This window comes from Monodelphis domestica, chromosome 7 (assembly GCF_027887165.1).
Source record: "Monodelphis domestica isolate mMonDom1 chromosome 7, mMonDom1.pri, whole genome shotgun sequence".
In the NCBI taxonomy this organism is placed as follows: Eukaryota; Metazoa; Chordata; class Mammalia; order Didelphimorphia; family Didelphidae; genus Monodelphis; species Monodelphis domestica.
The window spans coordinates 49,636,731-49,657,354 of record NC_077233.1 but is presented as its reverse complement, the minus strand read 5'-3'; the positions used below and the strand labels follow the sequence as shown (position 1 = coordinate 49,657,354).

The window sequence follows — 20,624 nt, the reverse complement described above, 5'->3', positions numbered from 1 at the left end:
AGACATATTCCTTTATGAGATGAAATGTCAGAATCCCACCCATGCCAATGAGGATTCTTGATGGGCCACAGATGATTTCTCAAAAGTTGTTGTGTGTGGTTAAATCTGTGGAAAGCCACTGGAATTGTTTTTGCCCTTTATATCCTTCAAGGATTAATTAAATGTATGTGTCATACTCAGTCTTCTGTATGCCTTTTTACAAAGGCTATTTCATAATAGAATAGCATTTATTTGATTGAATGTACCCTCACACATAAGAACTTCAAGGGAAATACACTTGAAAAAAAAACCTATAAGAAAAAATTCATTTCACTCTTCTTATTCCCTTCCAAACAGTTTTCCTTCTCTACCACACCTTGTATTTTATAATACTTATACTTCAGTCAGGGAATATGATGCATTGAAATGGAATGCAAGGTAGTTTCACAGACAGTAAACATGTATTATGGAATTGAAATCTACTGTGTTAGAAACATACTATGCTCTTTTGAGCACATATTTTATAAAGAGTTCCTATGAGCTTCTTTATGAGTAATATGCATTGTCTGGAAACCATTTGCTGTCCTTGGTGCTGAACTCAGTAACAGAAGACTACTGCACTATTCACTGTTTTTGACAGATGCCAAGTTTATGTCTTACAATCCAAATGATTTAGTTAAAAAAAAATCTCTACAGATAGGGAGACAGTCAGCTGCCAAATATATTTCTTCAAATTAGGAATGAAACACAGATCAATGTAAAGATTGGCTTTGACACTTATTGAAAATCTTGGTCATGGAAATTTTGAACTAGGAAGGAATTAGTGTTCACTGATCTCAAACCTCTATTTTATGGGTGAAGTAATAGACCCAGAAAGATGAAGTGATTTGCCAAAGGTAACAAAGCTAATAACAAATCCAGAAAAAGAAAAAAAGGATCTTGCTTCCCACTTCAGTCTTCTTTCCACTAGGTATTTTGCCAATTGTTATGGCTAAAGTGCTTGCCTTTATAATGTTATTTTCAATAAAACAATAATTTATCTCATACCCTTAATCTCATTAAAGTTTTACTTTGAATATAATCATGATGGCAGATTAGAAATACATATACATATACATACTTTGACATATTATCCCACTGGTGTATATTTTCACTTACCTTTTCAGCTGACTGTGCAGTGCCAAAAAATATTGGAATGAAGGCAAGCCATACTATACAGGTTGTATACATAGTGAATCCAATGGGTTTGGCTTCATTAAAATTCTCTGGGACACCCCGAGTCTTGATGGCATAGACAGTGCATGTAACCATAAGCAAGATACTATATCCCAAGGAACAAATGATTTGTAGATCTGTAATGTCACATTTAAGGACTCCTCTGGCTTGTTCAGGATTTACTGTCTTGTGTTCATCATAATCTATAATGATATTGGGTGGGTCAACCCCAAACCAAATGAAAACACCTAGAAGTTGGACAGATATTAAACTGGAAGTAATTGCAAGTTGTGATGTTGGGCTAATTAGCCTTGGTGCTGTCACCGATTTCTTGCCTTGCTCAAATATACGATAAATGCGGTTTGTTTTAGTCAAGAGAGCAGCATAGCTTATGCACATGCCCAAACCCAGGAATACTCGTCTGAAAGAGCACACTGCCACATCAGGTTTTGCAATCATGAGGAAGGTAATTATGTAGCAAAGAAAGATTCCGGTCAGCAGGACATAGCTGAGCTCTCTCCCTGAAGCCCGGACAATTGGTGTGTCATTGTAACGAATGAAGGTAGCCATTACAAAAATTGTGGCAATAATCCCAAGCATTGCCAAGAAAACAGGAATAACAGCCCAAGGTGAGTGCCATTCAAGTTTCACAATGGGAATATCCTGGCAGCCAGTACGGTTCTCATTTGGTCGCTTATCATAGGGACAGTGTTGACAGGTCATCTCATCCGACTGGAATTGATATCCATCACATGGCTCACAAGTCCAACAGCAGGGTATCCCCTTCTGGGTCTTTTTCCTTTCACCAGTCTTACAGGGCAAAGTGCAGACTGAAGATGGAATTTCTCGTACTCCTTTGCCCCACTGCATATCATCTATCTACAGCACAAAAAAAAAAAAGCAGAAGCAAATGGATTATATTCACATTATTTAATAGATTGTAAGAACTACAGATAAGTTTTAAAAAAAAGATTAAAAAGGAATATGAGTTAAGTTTGTGAGGGGCCACAGATTTAAAAAGGATACCTGCCAAATGTGTCTCACAATATAAGGTCAGCATAACTGTGATTGCCAGTATCATTTAGTACAACAAATTTTAATAAATAAAAATTTAATTCAATATTAAACCTCTGAGAAAAATAAGGCTCAATAATGAAATTAATTAGTGGCTGATGGTCACTTCTTGAAAATGTATACAAATTTACATAAGAATTTTTTAAGTTAAATAACATTTAATTATAATATTTTTTTCTAAATTATGTCAATACACTCAAAAATATTTCTTTTCTGATATTTTGTAGTTCATGTTCTTTCTCTCCCCCTAACCAAGAAGGCAGAAAATATATTGCTCATACATATATTTTCTTATAATACATATTTCTATATTCATCATGTAAAAGAAAATGCTTATCTTAGGGAACAATTCATGGAGGAAATAAAGTAAATAATGTTATACATGAATTTGCATTTGGACACTGTTCCTTCTAAGGTTTTGGATATTCTTTTTATATGAGGATTAATATGGAAGAAGCCCTTAGATTATGGTTGGATACTTGTATATGGTATATAAATTAACAAGTGCAAAGTGGCTCAAAGATGCTGAAGCTGAATTTAATGCTTACAATTTAAGAGGAAGCTTACTACTTTTATTGAAGACATCTACAAAAATCCAGAGTGGAAATAAAGCTATGAAATCTAGACATAAAAACAAATCTTGTATATAACCAGACATTTTTGCTTATAACACTATATTATTTGCCATGAAGAATCAAAATATGCTGAAAGATTAAGTTCATATATATAAAGAGGGTTATAGTAATGAGAACTCCAGAACCATTACACAGGACTTGGGATTTCTTGCATTCATTCCCTTCCACTGTCATCCCATTGTTGTTTTCTTTAATTCCCCAGAGTTTATAGTGGAAGAGGAAGTGAATATGGAGTTACTATTATGATCTTCCTGACACTAAACCAGAAAAAGTAGGGAGATGAGTATAATTGGGTTGGGGGAGGAAAATATCATTAAGTTCTTGGGATAAGGGAAAGGGTCTCCTAGAACACTATTGGATAGCTACCGTCATAGACATGTAAAGCTATTAAGTCATAGCCCAGGTAAAAGAGATCCCCAAACAATCAGATGAAAAATAAGAAAAGTGAAAGATACACTCTAGTACAATTACTTTACACAATCAGTGCCACTCAGAGATGTGACTAATTTTCATGTAGATGGACTTCATATGGAACTAATATGGAGCTGAGCCAAGAACAGGAGAAGCTGTCATATCAGGAACCAATCTAAAGGTTGGTGGAAGGGTTGAATGGCCAGAAACTGAATTAATTATATAAGCATATTACCAAGATCTTGGGGTGTGCTGGAGGATTACTGGGACCCAGAAATTTGAACCATTTGTCCCACCTTATCAAATAATTAAATAAGGAAGAAAAAGATTTGTGGCAATATAAGAACACTCATTTTGGTCATCAGCAGAGACAGTACAAAATGAAGGTTAACTTCAGGTTACTTATGCTCCGTGTGTGTGTGTGTGTGCTTATGCACTTTCCTCCCAGAGATAATTGCTCCATGATTCCCATTATTCTCACATTTTACTTCAAGTGATGATTACTCAGCCCTTTCTGACTAGCATCTGTACCAATACCCATCCTACCTCCACCGATTGCTTTGCCTCACTTGGAAAATATTCCCAATAACATTTAAGTAAGCAATGAATTTTTTGTCTTTTTCCAGAAAGCAAGTATAGAGCCAAAAAAGTAGATTTCTTATGATTTTAGTTTGTCTAGAATTCAATAAGCTGACTGGATAGTTTTGCATCTCATTGTTATGAAGCACTCTGAGAGAAATATGTTCAGTAATATCAAGAGAAAAATTATATATATATATGTTATATATATATTCTTTAAAATATTTTCTATGGTTACATGATGCATGATCCTGCCCACCTCCCCTCCATGCTCCCCAGGGTGATAAGCAGTTCCACTGGTTTTTACATGTATCATTGTTCAAAACCTATTTCCATGTTATTCATATTTGCAGTAAAGTGTTCCTTTATTACCAAAACCCTAATTACATCCCCATTGAACCACATGATAGATCATATGTTTATCTTTTGTGTTTCTGCTCCCACAGTTCTTCCTCTGAGTGTGGATAGCATTCTTTCTCATAAATTCCTCTGGATTGTCCTGGGTCATTGAATTGTGCTAGTAGAGAAGTCCATCATGTTCGATTGTGTCACAATGTCAGTCTCTGTGTGCAATATTCTCTTGGTTCTGCTCCTTTCCCTCTACATCAATTCTTGGAGGTCATTCCTGTTCACCTGAAAGTCCTCTAGTTCATCATTCCTTTCAGCATAATAATATCCCATCACCATCATATGCCACAATTTATTCACCCTCCCCAATTGAGGGACACCCTCTCATTTTCCAATTTTTGCCACTACAAATATCAAGGTTATAAATATTTTTACACATATAATTTTCCTTATTATTGCTTTGGGATACAAACTATAAAAATAATAAGAAATTAATTTATTATTGATTATAATCTGATTTGGTACTCTGCTTGCTGTGCTTACAAAGTATCTTCAGTTTATATCAGTGAAGTAAAGCTCAGAAGTGAACTCTTCAGGGCCAGGCACAAGGATGCTAAGGAGACTTTTGTAATATAAAAATAAAATATTTATTGAAAATATAAGGATAAAAAGGATTTCTAACTCTAAGGGATTCTAACTCCATCGAAATAAAACTCCCTGGTTCTGTTAGGAACTGCTTCTCCTGTTTCCACAGTCTTCACTAATCCTTCCTGATCTGACTAATCCAAATTTTCACTATTCTACAATGAACTAAACACTATTATCCTCATGCAAAGTGTATAATTCTTAACTTTATCTCCAAGTTATAAAAATAACAAAATTTAGCTGGCTGAGCCTCAGCAAGAACCAAGTTAGAACTCTGAGCAGATTAAGATTCCAAACCGAAGACCAGATCTTTCTTTGGTTTTCTCAGATATAAAAACAATTTATGTAAAGCCATAGATAGTCACTGTGGAGTGCTTAGGGCGTGATGGAGCACAAAAGACAACACGGCCATCCAATGCAGCTGAGGAAGTCTCCAGGTGTAACGATTTTTTGTGTCTTTGGACCCAGGCTTCCAATGCTGAGAGAGTGGGACTGTCTCTGTGCATCGACTTTTCCACTTAAATCTTCATGCACAGGTGTCTTTGTGCACAAAAACGCACAAAGACAATCATCATCCTCGGTTTGAGAGACAACCAACAAAAAAAAAAGATAGTCACTAATGTTTGCCAAGTTGGAAAAGGAAAATAACTTATCTCCTTCAGGTTTTTCACTCCTTTCCTTCTACCTCAGATGGTGAGGAGAGAGAAAAGATGTCACCTCTTCCCAGCACTCCGAAAGAGCAAATGCCCACTACTCCCTCAGAGTAACTGCCACTCCCTGAGACCAACTGCTACAGAAAAACCATTAAAATCTCCCATACACAGGGTCCACATTTGAAATTGACATTCTGTCTTTGATCTGCTTCAAACTCGATTTCATTCTCAAACCAGCTTCTCTACTTTTTATATCTAAACTAATATAACAAGATCCAATTTCTAATATCATTATATATCATATCATATTATATTATTTTATGTTATATTATTATTATTATATTATAGTATTATTATATTATCCTCATTATCTCTTTGGGGTACAAACCCAGCAGTGGTGTGACTGGATCAAAGGGCAGGCATTCTGTTAAAGCCCTTTGTGCATAATTCCAAATTGCCCTCCAGAATGGTTGGACCAATTCACAACTGCACCAGCAGGTTATTAGTGTTCAATTTTGCCACATCCCCTCCAACATTTATTATTTTCCTTTACGGTCACATTGGTCAGTCTTTTAGGTGTAAGGTGGTATGTCAGAGGTGTTTGGATTTCATTTCTCTAATCAGGAGGGATTTAGAAAATTTGAAAAATTATATTTTTAAAGATCATAGAATGCTATCATCTCATTAGTATTTCAATATTGTCACCTTAACCTTAATTCAATAAAAGTTCCCAAGTGCAATATAAGAAGATGAAATCTTGTTACCATTTAATCATATTCAAATAATATTCCAGGTTGATGTTTCAGCCAATTGTGAATGGAAATATGTAAAAGAAACTGGGTTTAGAATTTAGTTTTCTCAAACACACACACATTACACAAAAATGAACTTGTGATTTATTGGTATATGGAAATTCCAGTGAGGGAATTCCTGGACCACATCAGATCCATATCTTTTCCAAAACTTGGTTTTAGAAAGTTTCTCTGGGTCAGAAGGAGGTTAAGTGAGTTGCTCAAGGTCAGACAGTCAGCATGGGTCAGAAGCATGTCTTAAAACCCTATCTTCTAGACTCTAAATCAGTTTTCCATCCATGATGGCATGTATTCTTTAGGATGATAAAACAGCATAGCCTAGTAAATTTCTAATATGAATTTAACAACAACCCAAAGAAGCTTCTGCTTGTAAACGTTTCTGCCTGAAAATAAAACTTGATCAGAATTAATGAAACTAATCAAATGTAAAATGAAATAATTTCATTCTTTATATTATTATTTTCAAGATATTAAATCATTAACAACATGTTCCTAAACTCTTAAAATTAAAGAATTAAGGAAGAATGGATGTGTTATATAATTACTATAACAGAAATGGTTAAATTAAAAAAAAGATTGCAATAATTATTAACACAAATTTTTTCAAAGATCAAATAAAAAGTCTTGCTTAGATATACTATGAAAGAATAAAAGAAAAAAACTACAGAAAAAAATCATCTAACAGAAAATCCTCTGTTTTCAGCAGTAGGGAAAACTAATGTGTCAGATGATTAAACTTGATCTATGGGAATAAATGGAGAGCTCACCCAAATATAAAAACAAATTAGCATTATACATAATATTTTACAGCCAATTTTGAATGTTGCCAGCTCACTCTTTTTCTCTGTGAGAAAATAAAAGACCCAGCTTTGCAAATCAGCTTTTATTTTTCCTTTCCAACTTATCAAAGTGGATAGGAAAACTGTATTCACAAACATTATATTGAATGATTACTTAATTTGTTTTCAATTTTCATTTAAAGGAGATCTTCACTCAATTTAATTGTATGTATTAAAATCACAAAGCTCCCCAATGCTCTAAAATGTACACAAAATAATCTATTTTTCTGCCAGAAATACAAATTTATGTGTATATAGGCTATATAAATATACACAAACACATATACTACACTGAGGAGATAAAAATGTGGGCCCTGTAAAATATTTTCAATCCCTTTTCAATCCCTTTCTGTTACGGGAATTTAAAGGTGACTTGGGTAATTGTGCTTCACATTTGAATTTGAGAGGTAGCAAGAATACAAGAAAGAGCCAGCATCTAAGCCAAGATCTGAGAATAAGTACTGACTCTCAAACATTTTACCTTTGTAATACTTTCCATGACAACTAACTTATCAGTGCTCTCGGCAACTCTCTATGAATACAAGTTGTAGAAAAGATAATTTTCATTGGTAAAAGGGGATTTTGTTTGTTTTTTACTGGTATAATTCCTAAACCAATGAAATTAGGAGTCTGATCTCCAGCCCTAGGCTTATGCTTAAACACTTTTCAATGCCTCAATGGACTTGTGAGTATAGCAATGAGGGATCTCACTTCACAAGGTCAGATCATAAACCACATAGACCTTTACATCTTGTGCTTTATTGCCCTTGTTTTTTTTTAAATCATCAGTAATAGATCTGCTTAGTGCTGGAGACTTTCTTCTGATTTTAATAAGCAATTCCTGAAGTGTTCTGAGTAGGTGAGTGACATGGATCAGATCAGTGCAGAGTAAGTAAAGGACAGATTGAATGGGGAAGAAAATGGGTACAAGGAAACTAGTTTAGAGGCTAATGCAATCATCCTGCCTCTTTGGATAGGAAGGCATACACCAGAACATTGGCAAATGGGGACCTAATCTAAAATGCTCAAATGCAATATATACACAGAATATCTTTTGGCCTGTGTGCAGGAAACTGGTCAGCTGCCTAAGGGACATTGTCCAGGTTCAGAGAATTACTCACTGATATACAAATTCATCTTTAGTGTCAACACATCCCAAAAAGGTTTTACCATGGAGGTTTTTAGCCTGAGATTTGTGAATATATATTCATAATATTTTGATGAGTTTATTTCAATATAATTGGGTTCATAGGTAATAACTTTTTTTTGTTCTCACACACACACAAATACATGTTAAGAACTTTGGTCTATAATAATTCAAGGATCAAGTTTATTTCCATATTTTCATTGATGTTAAACAAAATAAATAGAAAAAGTCTATGAGAAGATGTTTAGACATCTGGATATCAAGAATATTCTTTTAATGATTTTTTTAAAAATGAAAATAATTAGTTCTAATTTTAATATTTTCCTTAATTCTGTTTTTTTTCAAGTCAGAGTGAATATTAATCAATTTAATAGCTTTTAAACAGTCTTCTAGATTTGGCCATAACAAATGTGACTGTTCTCAGACAATATAAGCATGTGCCCTCCTCTAGTCTCTTGGGATATGTGTATGAGGGGGTCAGTCTACCAACCCCCACCCCTACCCCACACAGGCATGTTTTTGAATTTTTTCAATGGAAACAAACATCTTTACTACAGAACTGTATGCCTGTATGATTATTTGACTTTAAATTCGACAGTTTCTAGGGCAAATAACAAAAGTATATAATAAAGCATTTTTAATGTCATGTCCATTAATAAAATCACATCAATTTCTTATGTTAAACAATTTGACATTGCCAAGATCATTGGGGACAATAAATTCCTTTTTTAGAGTTCTCTAGCTGTGGGTGATAAGAATATTGGGGCAGCTATTCCTAAAGAGGACACTGTCAGGTCATTTCTCCAGAAGGATTGATTTCCAAGATAACAGCTAAGGAAATCAAACTATAAGCAAGGTTGATGATCTTGGTGAGGGGTGGAAGTAGAGGGTCAGTTATTTACAAAGCTCTTGATCTGAGATTCTTATGCTGTTCCCATTATTATCTGAAGGAAAGTTGTTGAGGGACTTTGGCTTCCCTGACACATGCTACTTCACATCTCTCCTCTGAGGCTTTTGTGTAGATAATACCAATTTTCTTCTCATCCCTCTTTTTGCCACAATCCTGCATATTATCATCTCCCAAATACCCCTCAAGCAATTATCTCAAATGTTTCCTTGGATTATTTATTTATTTACTTTTAAATTAACAAATTTCTCTTTTTATTTTTTTTTATTTTTTTAAAATATATTTTATTTGATCATTTCCAAGCATTATTCGTTAAAGACATAGATCATTTTCTTTTCCTCCCCCCCCGACCCCCCATAGCCAACGCGTAAGTCCACTGGGCATTAGATGTTTTCTTGATTTGAACCCATTGCTTTGTTGATAGTATTTGCATTAGAGTGTACATTTAGAGTCTATCCTCTGTCATGTCCCCTCAACCTCTGTATTCAGGCAGTTGCTTTTCCTTGGTGTTTCCACTCCCATAGTTTATCCTTTGCTTATGAATGGTGTTTTTTTCTCCTGGATCCCTGAAAGTTGTTCAGGGACATTACACCGCCACTAATGGAGAAGTCCATTACGTTCGATTATACCACAGTGTATTAGTCTCTGTGTACAATGTTCTCCTGGTTCGGCTCCTCTCACTCTGCATCACTTCCTAGAGGTTGTTCCAGTCTCCATGGAACTTCTCCACTTTATTATTCCTTTTAGCACAATAGTATTCCATCACCAACATATACCACAGTTTGTTCAGCCATTCCCCAATTGATGGGCATCCCCTCGTTTTCCAGTTTTTGGCCACCACAAAGAGCGCAGCTATGAATATTTTTGTACAAGTCTTTTTGTCCATTATCTCTTTGGGGTACAGACCCAGCAGTGCTATGGCTGGGTCAAAGGGTAGATATTCTTTTGTCGCCCTTTGGGCATAGTTCCAAATTGCCCTCCAGAATGGTTGGATCAGTTCACAACTCCACCAGCAATGAATTAATGTCCCTACTTTGCCACATCCCCTCCAGCATTCATTACTTTCCTTTGCTGTTATGTTAGCCAATCTGCTAGGTGTGAGGTGATACCTCAGAGTTGTTTTGATTTGCATCTCTCTGATTATAAGAGATGTAGAACAATTCTTCATGTGCTTGTTAATAGTTTTGATTTCTTTATCTGAGAACTGCCTATCCATTTCCCTTGCCCATTTATCAATTGGAGAATGGCTTGATTTTTTGTACAATTGATTTAGCTCATTATAAATATGAGTAATTAAACCTTTGTCAGAGGTTTCTATGAAGATTTTTTCCCAATTTGTTGTTTCCCTTCTGATTTTAGTTACATTGGTTTTGTTTGTACAAAAGCTTTTTAGTTTGATGTAGTCAAAATTATTTATTTTATATTTTGTGATTCTTTCTATATCTTGCTTGGTTTTAAAGCCTTTCCCCTCCCAAAGGTCTGACATGTATACTATTCTGTGTTTACCCAATTTACTTATGGTTTCCTTCTTTATGTTTAAGTCACTCACCCATTTTGAATTTATCTTGGTGTAGGGTGTGAGGTGTTGATCTATTCCTAGTCTCTCCCACACTGTCTTCCAATTTTCCCAATAGTTTTTATCGAATAGTGGATTTTTGTCCCAAAAGCTGGGATCTTTGGATTTATCGTATACTGTCTTGCTCAGGTCGCTTTCCCCCAGTCTATTCCACTGATCTTCCTTTCTGTTTCTTAGCCAGTACCAAATTGTTTTGATGACTGCTGCTTTGTAATATAGTTTTAGGTCAGGGACTGCAAGGCCCCCATCGTATGTGTTTTTTTTCATTATTTCCCTGGATATCCTTGATCTTTTGTTCTTCCAAATGAACTTTGTTATGGTTTTTTCTAAATCAGTGAAGAAGTATTTTGGTATTTCAATGGGTATGGCACTAAATAGATAAATAAGTTTGGGTAGGATGGTCATTTTTATTATATTGGCCCTTGGATTATTTATTAAGAGCTAGTAAGGATTCCAAAGGCCATCTAGTCGGTTCCCTAACTTAACAGATAAAGAAACAGAAGGTCGAGGTAAAGTGACTTTCCTAGAACACTAACATCATATTAAAATCAGAATTTGAGCCCAGATCCTATAAATCTATTGTATCACACTGTAAAGAGGAAATCTTTATTCCTTTTTTAATTTAATGGGGGACCTGGAGATTCTTTTACCATAAAGATGTGTAAGGATTAACCAGCCCACATTGACAGGAAGTAGAAACAATAGAGACAGGAAGTGAGGTGAGAAATGGGGATGAAAGACAGCAAGCAGTTGTTTGGTTGGCTGTCAGTTGCTGACAGTTTGGGCTGTCAGTTGTGGAAGTTGGTTGCTGGGTATGAGTTGGTCATTAGGGGTTGGTTGCTTGTGGAGTGGGTTGGTGATTAGTTGTTGGTTGGCATTTAGTTGCTGAAATATAAGGGAGGCCTGAGTTTAGTGAAAGGGCTTTTGGCTTTAGTCTTTAGAAGGCTTTTTGCCTTTTGTGATTTGGGCTTTTGGTTTGGGCTGTTAGGTTTTTTTCCTTTCCTTGAACTTTTAGGAAGGTAGCTGGTTTTCACTGCAGACCTAATTGGGGTTGGATTAAACACTGATTGGGTTGATTTTGATTGGCCTGGATTGGGTTGCAATTTTGCGGGGTGGTTGTTATTAGCAGTAGTTATAGGCAGTTATAGGTAAATATAGGCAGTTTTAGATAGTAATTATAGGCAGTCATAGATAGTTATAGGATAACTAATATAGACATTAGGAAAATTTCTTTCCCTTCTTTTTTCCTATATTTCCCTCCTTTATTAATTTTACTATCTCTATTTTAATAAAACTAATTTGTTAATTATTAAAAGCTGCTAGGCATTTTCTTTTCTCTTACATAAAGGGAAATATTAATGTATAACTCTACTATATTCTCATTAAAACTTCAATTATTAAAAGCTGCTCTCTTATTTTGTCAAAACTCCTAATTTAACCATTACAACACTATTTCCTGTTTCCTTCTATTTGAGAAAATAATAGTTTTAAACAGCTTTTACAAATCCTTTACTCATATCCCAATTTTATGTTCTAATTCATCAAAGGGGCTTCTTTGTGTATTGATTTAGAATCTTGAACCCTAGAGACTACATTTCCCACAATCCACTCTTCCTTTTCCTGTTTGGGCATCTCCTTACATAGAGAGAGTTTTGAGTTTCTGTTACCAAACCCACACTCTCTCTGGATCCATGTGAAGGAGGGAGAAGTGGCTCTTGGTTTTTGCTACCCTTACTTCCTTATACTGCAAGATAAATATTTAAAAAATATTATTAAATGTAATACTTGGAGTATTGGATATTAATTCTAATCTTTACATTTGGCAATATGATTTTTTAAATGTTTTTGGGAACTCTTGCCAAGAATAATTAGTATTTGTATTGTGATTTATAATTCCATAGAATTTTATATACATTATTTAAATGATCCTCGCAAATTTCTTTTGAGTTGAGTAGTAAAGTCTTAGTATTTCACAGATGACAAAATTAATACTCAGAGAGGAAAAGTAACTTGTCTGATGATACATTTCCATTTTGATTCTTTAAAAAAAAACCTTACTTTCTGTCTTAGAATCAATACTGTGTATTTGGTCTAAGGGAGAAGAGCGGTAAGGGCTAGGCAATGGATGTCAAGTGACTTGCCCAGGGTCACACAGCTAGGAAGTGTCTGAGGACTTGCCCAGGGCCACATGGCCAGGAAGTGTCTGAGGCAAGGTTTGAATCCAGGAACTCCTGTCTCAGGGCCTGGCTCTCAATACACTGATCTACCTAGCTGCCAACCCCCCCAATTTTGATTCTTAGTCTAAGATTCTTTCCATTATGCTAATTTCCCTAAAAAAGTTTAAACTCTTCTTCTACCCAATTCTTTCCTATTTCTGTTATTGGTTTTGATGAACATCTTGATGTGAAAAATGTTCTTATACATATGTACGTTTAAAGGGCATACATTCATAGTGGGGAAGAAGAAGGAGATATTCATTTGAACAGGAAAGTCCTTTGCTTAGTGTTCTGAGGACATGTTGAAATCTTTGGGATCCTTTGCCCCTCTTCCTCAAGTGGAATTGTTTCTATCCTCTAGTTTCTGAATTGTGAACTAACCTGTGAAGAACTACTAGTCAGTCAGATGAAGTTTCTTGGGATGCATACCTGGCACACAAAGAAATATTAGGACATGGTTCCAATGAGATAGTCCTTCAATCTTTGAAATAAGATTTTATTTGCTGTTTGAAATAAGTTTATCCTATGTAAGTGAGGGATTGGGATATTTGGACATTAAAGCAAACAGCAAAGATTCATTGTAAATGAGCCTGTCAGTCTTCCCTTACACCAATCCATTCCTCCCACCTTTCTTTTATTCCTGGACATTTTCTACATGCAAGACAATTCTGCCTCTCAGAGAAATCTCCATTTGTTATATCCTATTAGCATATTTTCCTAGCTTATGCGGTAACCAAATTGGCTGCTATTTTTATGGTACATTTCTTTATAATATTATTTTTACTTATCATAGGTTCAATAGAATGAACTCACTTAAGAAAGCTTCCTCATTAAAATGCCATTTGTTCATTAAAATGTATTTGTCTTCCATAATTTATGGATAGAGCTTTTTAGGAAAAACATACTAGAACAATTTGATATTTCAGGTTAGGAAAAAGAAAGAGCTTTATTTAGGCTCTATAGGACCCAGATCTAGGAACAACTTGGTTGATAAATACTGTGAATTTTTACACATTGTACAAAGATCATGACTAGATTGTTAAGCTAATTCTATATTATTATAAAATTTTATAAAATTTGGTTCTTTTCATTCCATGTTTAAATTTGTATAGAAATTTCCTTTTCTTGGCTATGACCTAGGCAGCCCAATAAAAAGAAAAATAAATATAGGCTAATTCTCCATAATGTTGCCTAGATCAAAATTGTTTGTCAGTAATATCAATGTATCATAACCAATACCCACTGTCATTTCATGAAACCCTATTGTTTTAGAGACATTTATTGAATGATTGAATGTGATTCAAACTAGCACTTAAAGCCCAATGGCATTTATTCCCCAAGAACCAGTACATTTACCAGCTCCATATTGCTTCCTGCCATGTGTATAACTATTTTTCCTATGGAGCTAACTGTCCCCTCTAATGCTGCTTTGTCTAACATTCTGTTTTCATAAAACCAATTAACTAAGTCTGCACAAATAAAAAAAAATCCTCAAGTAGTCAAAGATGTTAAGAGAACAGATTAATGCCCATAAGATGGGCACATGTTTCTTTCCTGCCATGTTCAGGGACTTAAACTATAAGATAATAATGAGAGATTACTGGCTTTTGAGAATGGTGAAATGTTAAAAATGCAATTAAATGTAGCTGCTTTGACTTATTAGTTTGACCTATTGTGAATATGTCGGTATTTCTATATACAAATACTTTGAGCTATAGGTCTAGGTGCTCATATTTTGGATAGTATTTTAAGTTTTATAAAGTCTGTCTTCATTATAACGCTTTGGGGTAAGTAATACCAGTAAGACCATTCCCATCTTATGAATGTAAAAGCAACGACTTATGCAGCTAAAACCATTTGTTCATGTTCTTACAACTAGAATATGTTGGATTTAGCATTTGAAGCCAGTGCTGCTAAATATAACGCTATGCCAGGGTATCTCTCCTTTGAAGTTAACAAAAGGTGTATTAATAAAATTGGTAACTGTATTTGTGAAAAGGATTTGATTGGATTTTTAAACCCTTACCTTCAGTCCTAGAATCAATATTGTTTATTGGTTGTAAGGCAAAAGAATGATAAGGGCGAGGCTATGGGGCCAAAGTGACTTGCCCAGGGTCACAGAGCTGGGAAGTGTCTGACCCTGGATCTGAACCCAGGACTATCATTTCTAGGTCTGGCTCTCAATCCGTGGAACCACCTAGCTTCCCTCTGAAAAGGTTTTTAATTGGGGAAATTGGGTAGTGTAGAGGGAAAGGGTTGGTTAAAAACATATCTAGTGCCTTAATTTCAGTTGGCCCAATCACTCTATAACTAAGGATTATGAAATGACTGCTATGGTTAATGAGGGAGTGAGATGGGGAGACAGATTAAAAACTGAAAAAAGTACTGCTTTCAAGGAAACCATATTCTCTCTCTATCTTTATCCCTATGCCTGGAATGCTCTCCCTCCTCTGCTCTGATTACTGACCTCCATGGCTTCCTTTAAACCCCAACTAAAATCCTACCAACTAAAACCTACCCCAATTCCTCTTAATTCCAATATCTTCATTCTGTCAATTGTTTCTTATTTATCCAATGAATAGTTTCTACATATTTGTTTATATGTTGCTTTCCTCATTAGATTGTAAGTTCCTTGAGGGTAGAGACTCCCTTTTATTCTTTTTTGTACCTCCACAGCTTAGCATTTTGTCTGGTAAAGAGGAGGTACTTATTAAATGTTGATTGATATCTATATGTAGGGTTATATGGAATACATTTATAGAATTAAATACAGAGGGGTGTGAGGTTTAAAATAGTTGTGGCATAAACTGTTATAATTAAAATAGGTTCAGCCATAAACTGTAAGAGTTAAAATAGTATATGGCTTAAACTGTGGCATTTAAAAGAGTGGGAGAGACATAAACTGTAAGAATTAAAATGGTTGATGTTGTAAACTGTAGTGAGTTAAAATGGTGGAAGATATAAATTATGATAGATATAAGAGGGTGAGTAAATTGTGACCGCAGAAAATGTTTTCACTACAGTGTCTTGTTTTAAATCAAATATAAGGTGGTCGCCAGGGAAATATTCCCAATTATTCAATATACCAAAGTCAACTGGTTTTATAGAGATTTTAATTAATAATACAATGAGGAATTAAAGGAAAAGAGAGAGAGAAAAAGGTATAAGTATGAAGGGCCTTAAGCCAACATGGCCTAGACCTGAGTCTTGAGAGAGAGAATCAGTCAGTTGTTTTTTTTTTCACTCACCACAAGATTTGTCTTAAGCAAGGATGTCTAGGGAACAGAGTCTCCCCAGAGGGCTTTCCAGCCAGAGTCAGCCTTCCAAGGGACTTCTTCTCAAGAGATATTCAAAGGGCCTTCTCCAAAGGATCTATCTCCAAGGATCTAAGGATCCAAGGAATCTCCAAGGATCTATCTCCAAGGAATCTCCAAGGCTCTATCTCCAAGGATCTATCTCCAAGGATCCAAGGATCTATCTCACCTGCTCTGGAGATTCCTTTTCTTATATAGGGTTTTTTTTTTCCTATGTCACCTCCCCTAAGTTCTTCCATCTACCAATCACTGTAGATGTTTTCTAAAAGACAGCCCATCTGAATTCCAGCTAAGTCGACTAATCCCCTCAGTAAGTCTGAACCAGAGAAAACACAGCTGAGTCGACTAATCTTATCAAGAGAAAACCTGCCCAACCTTTATAGGTACCTAGCATCCATTGTATCAATTCTAAAAAACAGGCATGGCTCAAAGAACTCCCTGCCTCATCATAAGCATGGGTCCAAGCACTTTCATTGTTTAGCAAGGAGTTTCTTCCCCTAAAGCAGTCTTAAGTATGGGTGGAGTAGAGGTCCTCCCATTTCTGATCCTGGCCAGTTCTCACATCAAAATGGGGAATGTTTCTAGTAGGGAATTTGTTCCAATGGAGGATTCCTCAATGTGGAAATTTTTAACATTCACAAGTCTAAGAAATTTCAAGATTTACAGGGGAACTCTTAGGAAGCTTGTTATTATTATTAATAAGTGTACCAAAATATACTTGGGGAAATAAATTGAAAAATAGAACATCTGATCTAGTCCAACTTCTTCATTATAATGGATGAGGAAACTGAGACCAAGAAAGTCAAAGTGACTTGCCAAGATTACCTCCATAGTTATTAACAAAGGCAGATTGAGAACCCAGGTTTTCTGCAGGTAATCCGTGGCTCTTTCTACCATACCAGATTGCTTCTAGACAAGCACCAAATAAATAGCTTTTATGGAAACTGAAGTCACAGAACCTCAGACTATCACATCTAGAAGATACTTTAAAGGTTATGTAGTCCACTTTATAGAAGGGGCTTAACAAATGCTTGTTTATTTTATTTGGCTTAGAGGTGAGCAAACCTCTACTGCAACATTGAATACAAGCTCTTCTGTTTGACATTTAAAGCACTTCACAATCTGACTCTACCTTACCTTTGCTGGCTTATTCTATCTTCCTTTCATGCCCTCTTTTGTCCAAGCCCAGTGGCCTTCTGGCTGCTACTCACACACGAAAATCTATTTTTTGTCTCCTACTCTCTGAAGTTTAGCCTTATCTTCTCTGTTTCTAATGTACTAGTGAACTCTTAGTTAGTTTTCTGATTGTTTTACTGACTGATGCCCAGAATTCAGAAAGGAACTGGCAACATAACCTTGGTAGAAATAAAACAAAAACAAAAACAAAACACTTTCCACTAAAGTTAAAAAATGATAGGAAAAGAAATAATCCAAACTACAGCAGTCATATTAGAAAAAAAGAGAAAAATTTCAGGGAGATTCAGTTCAATAGTAGGTTAGTAGGTTCCTTGAGAGCTGAATGTCATCATTTACTTGGAAAGTTCTATAAATGAGAAAGTAAGCAATGCCCTTGAACATTCCTTTTGTGGAGCCTCCAGTATCTACCTTGATTTTAAATACCACACTCTATAAAGGCCAGGGACATATGATTTCCAGTATCATTGCAGCTAAATCTTCTCCAAAACCACCTCAGCCATTCATCTTACTTTCCACACTTGAGACAACTTGCAAATTGCTTTACACCCACTCACCTGGGGTGAGTCACGATTTATGCCAGGTGAGTGATAAAGAATGCTGAAAATTCAGTTTATTAACTGGGAGCTGTGTGTATGTGTGTGTGTGTTCCTTCCAGGCAGGAAGTTTGTTTCTTCTCTTTTTTTGAACTTGATCAAAGAAATTGGTTTTATAAGAACTGGTTGGTATGGGGATAGGAGCATAATATATTTCCAATGTCACTTGGTCTATGGGAATTTTCTTTTATTTAGCAAGCCCCTTTCTTTTTTTCTGGCACTTTTTTTTCCACTACTAAAAATTGGAAAAGGAACTCTTCCATGTAATTCTTAGTCTTCTAAAACATAATGTAGCAGTGGATTGAGTGCTGGACTTTTATTCTATATGACCTAAGTTCAAACATTGCCTCGTGTTTTGATTAAAATTTTCTGGAAAACATATATTATTTTATAATTATTTATTAGTAAAAAGTGGTGTTAGAGAGAGATCACCTGGCCATGCTTAGCTAATCTGAGTTCATCACACTGGTCCCCCTTTACTAGCCAAAAGATGACATGCCAGGAAGAATCTTCAGTTTAAGAGCAGTGAGCTCTTCCTCACTTCCTCAGTGTCCTCTCTTGTAAAGCCATTGTCATCAACCTCTTGGGTCTTTCTGATTGGACAGTCTTGACTTCAGTCCCTGACAGAGGCCAGGGCCAGGAGTCATGGGGGCTTTTGCCTCTTCCAGGATGCCAGGGAACCACAAGCCCACTGGCATCCTCCCATTGTACCCATGTGTGCCCTGTCAAAGGGTGGGGCTGATGCCAATCAAAATGAAACTTACTAATTATAGGATATTGACTAAATCAATAAATATTTGTTAGTCTCCAATTCTTCCTTTCTAAAATAATAACACCAGGAGGCACCTGGTGGGTCAGTGGATTGAGAGTCAAATCTATATTTAAGAAGTTGTGGGTTCAAATGTGGCCTCAGATACTTCCTGCCTTTGTGACTCTGGACACATCAACTCATCTCAATTGCCTAACCCTTACCATTCTTCTGCCTTGGCATTAATATGTAGTATTGATACTAAGATGGAAGGTAAGGGTTTAAAAATTATAATAACACCTATATTAGAGAGTTGTTAAGAATAAATCAGTCAATAATATGCCCTGCTCGGACTCTTCTTCTATTTCTTCTTTCTGTTTAAATGGCCTATAAAAAATTCATATGGTGATATCACTGTCTTGCCTTTTGGCCATGAGTCCAGATGGCTTTCAAGAATGGTTGTATCAATTCATAGTTCTATCAATACTGATTAATGTCCCAATTGTCCCATATACCCTCCAACATTTATCATTTTTATTTTTTGCAATATTAGTCAGTTTGATAGGTGTGAAGTGGTACCTCAGACTTGTTTTTTAATTTACTTTTCTCTAAATAATATTGATTTGAAATATTTTTGGAACATATGATATGACTAAAGGTAGTTTTAATTTCTTCATCTGAGGATTTCCGGTTTATATCCTTTAAGCATTTGTCATTTGAGCATACATTATGTTCTTATAAATTTGACTCAATTCTTCATAAGTATGAGAAATGAGAACTTTGTTAGAGATATTTGCAATAAAGTATTTTTCCCAATTCTTTTGGGTCTCTTCTAATATTGGTTACTTTGAGGATGTTTTTGTGCAAAATCTTTTAAACAATGTTGTCAGAATTATCTATTTTATATCTCACAATGTTCTCTAGATCTTTTTTGGACATAAATTCTTCTCATCCACTTATCTGAAAGGCAAACTATTCTATCATCTCTAATATGATTATGGTATCCCTTTTTATTTCTAAGTTATGTATCTATTTTGATTTTACCTTGGAATGGATTATGAAGTGCTGGGCTATGCCTAGTTTCTGCCATATAACTTTCAAGCTTTCCCTAATAGCAATTTCTTCCAAAAGCTTGGATCTTTGAGTTTGTCAAACACTAGTTTATATGTTTATTTACTAATACATGTTGAGTGCCTTCGTTATTCCATTGATCCACTCCACAATAGCCAGTACCAGATTGTTTTGATGGTTGCCACTTTTTCTAAACTCTTACCTTCCATCCCAATATTGGGTATTGGTTCTAAGATAGAAGAGTGGTAAGAGGTAGGCAATGGGATTTAAGTGACTTGCCCAGGGTGACACAGCTGAGAAGTACGATGCCATATTTGAACCCTGGACCTCCCTTCTCTAGGTCTGACACTCAATCCACTGAGCCACCCAGTTGCCCCCTACTTTTTAATATAGTATGATACCTGGTACAGCTAAACAAATCCCTTAAATTAAAAAAATGATTCCTCTGATTTTGGTCTTTTGTTCTTCCAGATGAATTTAGTTTAGTTTTTTTTTTCCTAGCTCTATGAAATTTTGGTGTAGTTTGATTACAATGGCACTAAATAGTTAATTTATATACAATTATCCTTTTCATTATTGTTTCAGTTTCCCATGAGCAATTAATGTTTTTCCAGTTGTTTAGATCTGACTTTATTTATGTGAAAAGTGTTTTGTAATTGTGATCA

General features: G+C 35.3%; 1 protein-coding gene across 3 annotated transcripts in view; it reads right to left on the bottom strand.

Annotated features, from left to right (window-relative positions):
* The window catches only part of GRM7 (glutamate metabotropic receptor 7), a 1,064,146-nt gene that overhangs the window by 227,248 nt on the left and 816,274 nt on the right, over positions 1-20,624 (bottom strand). For all 3 annotated transcript variants that reach the window (XR_008913421.1, XM_007500141.3, XM_056804572.1), the window contains exon 8: positions 1,138-2,073. Coding sequence is in view for 2 of the 3 variants with exons in the window: in XM_007500141.3 (XP_007500203.1) it covers positions 1,138-2,073 (936 nt within the window). In the remaining variant the exon portion in view is untranslated. The remainder of the gene's footprint in view (positions 1-1,137; positions 2,074-20,624) is intronic.